At 56.2% G+C, this 8,697-nt stretch overlaps 3 protein-coding genes across 3 annotated transcripts; 2 read left to right on the forward strand and 1 right to left on the reverse strand.

Moving 5' to 3' along the window:
- Positions 1-2,258: 2,258 nt before the first annotated feature.
- KRP23_9706 (Quercetin 2,3-dioxygenase) lies at positions 2,259-3,365 on the forward strand (the record flags this gene model as incomplete). The annotated part of the gene is made up of 1 exon (XM_067895294.1): positions 2,259-3,365. One exon carries the CDS (start codon positions 2,259-2,261, stop codon positions 3,363-3,365), a length of 1,107 nt encoding a protein of 368 aa, XP_067742895.1.
- A 738-nt stretch (positions 3,366-4,103) lies between these two features.
- Positions 4,104-5,459, forward strand: KRP23_9707 (uncharacterized protein; the record flags this gene model as incomplete). Its single annotated transcript, XM_067895295.1, has 1 exon — positions 4,104-5,459. The coding sequence occupies one exon, from the start codon at positions 4,104-4,106 to the stop codon at positions 5,457-5,459; it is 1,356 nt and encodes a 451-aa protein (XP_067742896.1).
- Positions 5,460-5,520: 61 nt separating this feature from the next.
- Positions 5,521-8,697, reverse strand: KRP23_9708 (Dynein axonemal assembly factor 11; the record flags this gene model as incomplete). Its single annotated transcript, XM_067895296.1, has 1 exon — positions 5,521-8,697. One exon carries the CDS (start codon positions 8,695-8,697, stop codon positions 5,521-5,523), a length of 3,177 nt encoding a protein of 1,058 aa, XP_067742897.1.

Here is an 8,697-nt window from a genome sequence, read left to right on the forward strand (position 1 = left end):
CGCCACAACCGGTGACGTGTTGCCATCCTGACGAAGCGTGCAGTTGCTCCGTGGTCTCCGTTGCTGCTCATTGCCTTCGCCACCACTCTGCTTTTTCGCCTTCTCCGGACAGCTCGCCTTCAGGTGGTCAGTGCTGCCGCACACGAAACATGATCGAGACTTTCCCTGTCCTCTTGGACTCGCTCTCTCATTTCCACCCTTGCCTTGTCCTCCTCCTCCTCCGCCCTTATTCTGCTGACCAAAAGACTGCTTGGCACCGAACAACCGATGCATCTGCTCTTCGGCCTGGTTGGCCTTGTCGAAGGTCACCGCCATGGCCACCACCTTCTCCGGTGTGTCCACGCAATCCATTCCGGCATCCACAAAACCTCGCAAGCGGTCAAACCGCTCGTTGGAGGGGAGCGACGACACCAGCATTCCACTAAACACGGCGTCGTCCACAGTCATGCCGACTGTCTTGAGTCTTCCCTTCAGACGACACATGTAGTTTAGGTGCCCCTCAACCTTGCCGCTCTGCTTGCACTTGGCAGACTCCAGCTGCGCGTACAACTGCCTCTTCGTCATGGCTCTGGTCTGGTCGTTGGCCGTGCCCTCGTACCGGTCACACAGGTACTTCCACATAGTCGATCCGTCCGTCATGTCCATAAGCTGCTGTCCCATGTCCGTGCACACGGACGAAAAGATCAACTCCTGGAGATCCAACTGCCATGCGTCCCACGCACTCTTCTGCAGCGACGTGAAGTTCGCGTCGTACTTGATCTGTTGAGTCATCACCTTGTACAGGTCCGTGTCCTTCTTCCTTGCAGCAATTTCCATGAGCTTCTTGTAATACTGGAAGTTCTGCCCGTTCCATCGAACCGGTCGGCCGGTCTTCTCAGAGACCTCGACCTCCCATGACGCGTCCGTCGTCGGCTTGGGCATCTTGTCCTTTACGTTCTTGCACCCCAGCGAGACCTTGGGCTCAATAACCCTGTTGGGATTCGTATCCGGGACCGCTTCTTGACTTGAAGGTAAAATGAAGACTGAATTTGTTGGAGCGCTAGCTGCTCTGCTCTCGAGCTCCTACCAACACTCACTGGTTCAAGCCTGTTTCTCACTACTATCTCACATGAGCTCCATCCCAGCTCTTTTTGTCCAGCGCATCAGCCTGAGCCAGGTCTTGAACTTCAATATGCATTCCAACAGCCTCCCACTCGAGAGGAGAAATCTGCTATCCGGAGACCACGCCAGACAGTCTGCTGGGCCTTCCGGACTCTGCAACACGTGCAAAGCTTCTGTCGGCTGTAATTTTCACCACATAACACTCTTCAGTCCACAGCCATTCCTCGCCGTCTCTGCGTCTCATCTCTTACCTGCAGCATATGGCCAAACGCCAGCGCTTCCTCGTCCAACTGCATCTGCCAGAGCACCACCGAGCCGTCACTCGAGGCTGAGGCGGTCCAGGTGGGACGCCGGGGTCCCGTCATTCGTTTCATTTAATAAGCAGTGTGTGTGTGTGTGTGTGTGTGTGTAGGGTACGAGGTGGACATTCTTGCTGGTGACTTGGCTTAGGACGAAGACAAGCCCGGAACAGTACGAAATGATAAGACTGAGCACTAGCTGCGAATGAAGAGTATACCTATGGCAAGAAACAGCATGGAAAGGATGCAGTATGGTTTGTAAAGTGGCATAGTGCTGCAGGATTGTCGTAAAGCACCGGAAACGATAATTGTTGCTTGGGGTGCGTTCGAATCTCAACAAAACTTGCCTATTTTCGGTACTCGAAAAGCAGGCGACCCACTTCAAGCATAATCATCGCTTTTGGCTCGATGATTGGCCCATTTCAGCATAAACAGTAGAACATGCTGGCGAAGTTCAGCAAACGACTCACGCACCGAGTTGTTGGCCTCGAGTCCAGGTCCCTTTGCACACGGCCAGCTGTGCAGTATGGACATCGTAATGCAATCACCGATCACCGAGGTGCTTGATGAACATCATCATCCTGAAGAGCAGCCCGCCCTTTCTTGCTGTTGGCTTGCACGGGAGTCGCTTCAGACCTCTCAGCGCCCACGAAGGTCATAAACACCTTCAGTTTCTGCGTCTGGCGTGGGATCACTGCCCACAGCACTCGGCAAAGGAGACCGCCGGCACGATTATCCTATATTGCAAACTCTACAATGACCAGATTAGTCCAATCCATGCTGGCAGCTCTTGTCCGTCCATTGCAGCAGCCATCATTTCCATTTTGGAGTTCCAGCGTCCAAGCCCACGCCTCCGCCATGAAGACCTGCACCTTTCTCCTTGGCCTTTCAGCCTGCATGGCATCGCTCAGCTCGGCTGCACTAGTCGTCGACACTGCGCCCGACCACCTGCGGGCCTACGTGCTGCCCAAGAATCACGGCGAAGCGGTGAAGATCGGCGACCAAGTTTACCGCTTCTCCGTTACGGGTCCGTCTTCAGATGATGCCTTCACGCTGCTGCAAACGAACGCTCCGGAGTCTACGAGCTTGGGTGTGCTTCCGCACATTCACAAGACCCACTACGAGAACTTCTACTGCACCCGCGGCCGCTTCCAGCTCTGGGCGGAGTCGTACAACTCCACCTCCGAGCAGGAGACCCGCGTGCTCACACAGGGCGACTACGGCGCCGTGCCGCACAACACGTACCACACGTTCCAGGTGCTGGACCCGGATACGCAGATGACCGGCGTCATCCAGCCCGGCGGCTTTGAGGTGCTCTTCGTGACGCTCCGCGACTCGTACTACAACTCGAGCACGTACGCCAACTTTGAGCCTTCGCACACGAACTCGTCCGCCGGCACGAACGCCGACACCATTTCGGCGCTCGAAGAGTACGACGTCTACGCACAGCTGGCGTGGGAGACCCGCAGCGACACGGTGAACGGAACCGCCGGAAGTGGCAATTGGCACGACGGCGTGAATGATCTCGCGGATGACGGCCACACACCCTTCTTCGTGGCCAAAAACTACGCGCAGAAGTACCTCAACTACGAGAACGGCTACAAGCTACTGGCGCCGGTGCAGAAGGGCCCGCAGAGCGGTGGCAACTTCACTATGGGCACACTCACCATGTCGGCCAAGGCCGACAACGAGACCGTGAACACCATCACACCCAAGCAGCCGCTGGCGTTCCAGCTCGAGGAAGGTCTGCTCTCTGTCGAGGTCGACGGCGAGTCGGCGCAGCTCATCCAGGGCGACGTGCTCTTCGTGCCGGGAAACACGACATTCAGCTACTACGCGACGGTGCCCGTGACCAAGTTCCTGTACGTGAGCGGCGGAGTCGACGGCTTCGACCAGGACCTGCTGCAGAACAGCGTCGAATGGGACTACGCCGTCTACCCCACGTATGCCGGCTACTCGGCCTAAGAATGCGCGGCAAAGTACTCCCGTCTAGTTTAAAAAAAAAAATCTAACGCATTCGTCCATTTTGAGGCAAATCAACGTGGAATAGACCGTCAACACGCAAAAGGCAACAAGTCAGCTCGTTTTCAGCTGGTCGAAAGCGTCGTCGCATTGTGATATGGTCATTTTCAGGTTTTCGCGTTTCAAACGAATGCAAATATCAGATACGAGTTTTATGGTTAGATACAATCATTTTACCCGTTGGTTACAATGATGATCTGCACCAAGAGTGCCAGCGACAACGATAGGGAGGTTTTACAACACTGCTATTTGATATGTGAAGCCAAGGCACAATAGCACAAATATGCTGTCACACGTGTGCTCCAATATCGCCAGCGATTTGGCATGGCTGTCATAGCCACAGGGAAAACGTTTACGTAGACCAACGGGTGACCGAGTTGGCGGAGCCGGGGCCAGGAAAAGACTCTTGAGATCGCCTGCTTGTCCGGTGGTACCTCCTTGATGAATTTCTTTTGAAAGGCTGTCGTGTTCGGTGTTCATTCGTTGTGTAGCATCCGTCGCGTGCATGAACTTGAGCTGGATGGGATTTTCTAATGATTAGAAAACCTTTTTGGCCATTTCAAAATGATAAAATCCGTTTTTAACTCATTTTATTATAAACACGAATCAAACTGACCATACGTGTGACACTAAAAATAGCTTCTACTCCCAGCAGCTTCAGTCTCCACTTACACATTCCTGATGGAGCTGCCCAAGGTGTCGAAGGCTGCGGGCGTCGAGAGCGGCGCGGCGCTGCGCAAGTTGCTGGTGCAGGGCGTATTCCTGTCCACGGGCGTGCTGTCCACGTGCGTGGCGCAGTTCGTGTTCTATCAGGGGGCGGGCGACCAGAAGGCCATGCTGCTGCCGCTATGCAACTACCTGGGCATGATGCTCGTGGGTTTGCTGCCTGCTGTGGGCGCTGCAGCCACCAACAAGATGGCGGAGAGCACCCAACAGATGCAGCACAACAACCCCCAGCAAGAACAGGTTAGCCGATCCCCAGAAGACGACGTGGAGCCCGAGCTGACGCCGACCAAGAGTCGCTCCATGGATCTGCAAGACGTGGACATGGAGCTCACACGACGCGCCGCAGTGGCGGACGAGGACAACCAGAAGGAGGAGCCGGACCTGCTGCTGCTGGAGGAGGACAGCGACGACGACAAGAAGCCCGCGCTCGGCTTGCGCGTCACCCCGTCGTCCGTGTCCTTGTCCTTGTCTACACTGCAGCTGTGCATCGTGGTGTCGGTGGTGCTGGACTTTGCAGGCTGCATCTTCTCCAATGTGGGGCTGTCCATGGCGGGCAGTGGGCTCTACCAGGTCGTGTACTCGTCGGTGATCTGCTGGTCGGCGCTCATGTCCCGGTTCATCCTCAAGAAGAACGTGTCCAAGGAGGAGTGGTTCGGCATCGCTCTCGTGACGTTCGGACTGGCGTTCAGTGCGCTCGGGGAGTCAGCAAGTGGCCGCGACAACACTATTGTGCTCATGGGCTGCTTCAACACGCTGGTCGGGGCGGCATTCTATGGAGGCAACTACGTCACGGGAGAGTACACGCTCAAGCTGGCGGAGCGGCCACAGCCCAAGGATCTGTGCCTCAAGATTGGCGCGGCTTGCGTGGCTATCATCGCCGTCTACCAGAGCATCTTTGTGCTGCCCGAGTGGGACGCACTAATAACCAAGCCTATCGCCGAGGCCAATGGCAACACGACGCACATTGTGTCTGCGCTCGTGGTGTACACGCTGTCCCAGTTGGCTCACGGACTCACGTACTTTGTGATGCTCGGCTCCAGCGGCGCCGTCACGACTGGGATCATGCAGAGCCTGCGCGCCGTGTGTGTGTTCGTCATCAGTTCGATGCTGTACTGCAGCCAGCAGGAGTCGCAGTGTTTCGACACCAAGCGCGGCGTCGCCACCCTTATCGTCGTGAGCGGCGTCATGTTCTACTCGTGGGCCAAAAGCCAGCAGGGCAAGGCCAGCGTGCTCGCCCCGCCGTCGTCGCTGCGACGACCAAAGAAGGACCCCAAGACCAAGATGATCGCAGGCAAGAACTACGTCGTCTAGGCCGCGGTTGTATCTTATATCCATAAGTTCATAACAATATTTCTGCTCCAAGTGTACTCATTTAGTCCGCTAGTAAGCTCTCCGTGAGCGACTGCAGCTTCTGCAGCCGCAAATTTACATCCTCAGGAGATAAGCGAGTTGAGGCGGCACTGATAGGACGAGGAGGCTTGACACCTCTGTGGTTTATCGAGCTGTCAACCTCATGGTCCCCGTCGAGTGAATTTGGCGCTGAGATTTCGTTGATGCTCATTCGACCTTCGCCTCGCTCATATTTCGCACCACCTGCAGCTGGAGTTGTTTGCGATGCAAGTGCCCTTTGCTTCAAAGGCGGTGTTTCCTCTGTCTGCGTGCTAATCGTCTCGGTAGGTGTCGCCTCTGCAGGTGCAGACGCCTCGGCCAACTTTCGTTCTTGCTCGCGCAGAGAGCTCAAGATTGTATTTCGTTCGCGCCGTAGCCGAGCCAGCTCGGTGTCACGCCGATGGACTTTCTCCTCAAGACTCGCCACACGTTCCGTCTCGTGAGCGAGCAGTGCCTCCTTCTGTCGTGAGAGATCCCGCTCGAGCTGTCGAATGCGCACTTGTTGCTTGCTGTGGTCAGCCTGCAAGAGCGAGTGCGCTAAACGCACATCCTGGACCTCTGTCTGCCAAATTTCCTGCTCATGTTGCAGTCGCTCAACACCTTCCGCGTCGAGCTTCTTCTTGTGCTGCTCGAATTCTTGAGTCTGAGCTGACAACTGCTCGCGTAGTCTCTGAACCTCCAGCAAAGCCTCGTCGCGAGCAGCCTCCGCCGCTTCTTGCTGCTTCTGGGTATGATGTAGCTCCTCAGTTTGCTCGTCTAGCTTGCACTGAAGCAAATCTTTTTGGTGAGCCAGTTCACCTGTCTTCACTTCCCATTCTCGACGAACTCCGCGCACTCGGTCTCGCAGATCGTGGGCATCGCGTGCCACAAGCCGACGAAGGCGCTCGCGGTCAGCCAACAGCACAGCGTTCTGCTGGACAAGGTCAGCATGAGTCAATGTTTGCAGAGCCCTGCGCTCCTTACGCCGCTTGTTTGATAAGGCCTCCCCCTCCTGCTCTGTTGGTTCTCCGGTAGAACCAGAAGTGGTGAACGGCCAGCTCGGCAACCCATTGCTTTTAACTGCGGTGCAGAGTACACAGGCCGAATTTGGCTTCTCCGGGGTTACGTCAGCACCGTCCGTGGGGTCAGCGTCATTGTCTTGTAAAAGCGCCGATAGCGATACAGAGCTTTCCGGAATAAAGAATAGCAGAAATTCACCCCAAGTGAGCGTGGCTGAGGCACGTCCAGCGAGCGATAACTTACGGATAGCGGCTTCCACGTGAGTTACGAGCTTAGACAACTTCTTGGGTCCTCCAACAACACTGAGCACGCCTGGATCTCCTCGCCGCAGCGCTTGAAGCAGCACCTGTGAGCGTACCAGGCCAGCGTCGTAAGAGTCTAATTTGTGAAAGAGTGCACGTAGCGCTGTCTCTGTTGCTGGTCTCAAAATCTTCGCATCGGCAGTCGAAGGTGCCACAACGTTATCGCTACCGCCATCGTTCTCATTCTTCGAGTTTTGCTTTTGCAGCGTCAGGTTGCGCATCTGTTCCAGCCGATGGGCCCAAACTCGTCGTTCAGCTTCTACCGCAGCTTCACTATTGCGTAAGCGTGCCTCTCGGTGAGCTATTAGAGTACCTGCCAGCTCGATCCTTTCCTTGGCGAGTGAAAGCCGTCGTTCCAGTGCTTCCAGTCTTGCAGATCCACTATGAAGTTGCTCCATTTTGCCACGGACAAGACCACCAGTGAACTGAACTACAGTCTTAGCCAAATGTTGGAGTTTTTCCCGCTCCAGAGTCAAGCCTCGCACTGCTTGCACGGCCTTGGAATTGGCCTGTACCCGCCGATCTTCAGCTTGACGAGTTGCCACAACCTCCAGGTCTCGCTGGGCTTCAAAATCAGCGGCATGCTGTTGCCACAGCTCTATCTTTTCTTCGCAGCGTGCAAGCTCGTCATTGGTCTGGGCTTCTTGCTGCCGGTATTCCTGTATGAGAGTCTCGTGTGCAAGTTCGCTCGATCGAGTTTGCACCATAAGGGCAACGCATTTTTCACGCCAAGCAGCCATGAGTTGAGTGTATACTGCCGCTGCTGCTTCTACCGTCGGCACAGCACCGCTATCGTTTGAAGCAGCGACACTCAGCTGCGGATTTGGGTGTCGCTCTCCAAACCGAGCTAGCGTGTGTCTCATGGTTTTGTCTTGCACCGCTAAGATGCCCTCCAGAGCCTCCACTCGGTTCTTTAGCAGTGTTTCTCTCGTTTCCGGGCCCGATGCTGTTGTGGTGTGATCTTCCTGAAATCTGCTAATAATGCCATGTTGGGTATCGCGCATTGCGTAGGAATCGCTCTGTTTCCCGCAGATGCATTCGTTGCGTCTGTTCGACCCCCTCGTTGGCCGAAACATAGCTGATCTCTCGAGGGTTGGCAATGTCGGCGTGGGCTCTGCCATCGGTCGTCGTTCCTCTTCATCGAATCGTTGAAAGTTCACCCTGTCAACTCTGAAATCCCTGTCGTCTCCCCCCCTCCTTTCCTCATGCTCCTCTGTCCCATTAACCTCCACCCTGAGTGTCGTCGTTAAAGGCGCCATCAGCACCTCCTGCTCACTATTTATCTGCGTCCGAAGACTTTCCGGCGTCAACAGCCTCGTCGGTGACGGCGACAAATCTTTTGACAGCATTGCTCCGCCGCCAAGCTGCGTCTTCAGCTGCAACTTGGCATACAACCTCTCGGCCGCCGTGACCTCCTGTCCATCCAACGACTGCAGCTGCGGCAGCATGGCCAGCACTTCGCGGCGGTACGTGGCGGCCTCCGCGACGGGGTTCCCGTCCAGCAAGAGCTGCCGGAGCTGCCCCAACGACTCCAGGAAGCGCAGCTCACTTACGAGCGCCACGCGGTTGTCGCCCGCATCCAGCGTCTGCAACTGAAGGCAGCCAGTAAGCGGATGCAGCGACTCGAGCGCGTTGCTGCGTACCCGCAGCAGGCGCAGCTCCGGCAGCCATGTGCCCAGCTCAAGCGGCAGCGTGGCCAGGCGGTTGGCGCCCAGGTCCAGCTGCGTCAGCGAGCATGGCAACAGCTGCAGGTGGCACACATCGCGCAGTGCATTGTTGGACAGGTTGAGGCTCTGCAGCGACGGGTAGTCGGCCGCGATCTGCCGCGCCAGCTCCGGTGTCAGCGTCTCCAGCGGCAT

This window comes from Phytophthora ramorum (assembly GCF_020800215.1).
Source record: "Phytophthora ramorum isolate Pr-102 chromosome Unknown Phyram_PR-102_s0008, whole genome shotgun sequence".
NCBI classification, from domain to species: domain Eukaryota; phylum Oomycota; class Peronosporomycetes; order Peronosporales; family Peronosporaceae; genus Phytophthora; species Phytophthora ramorum.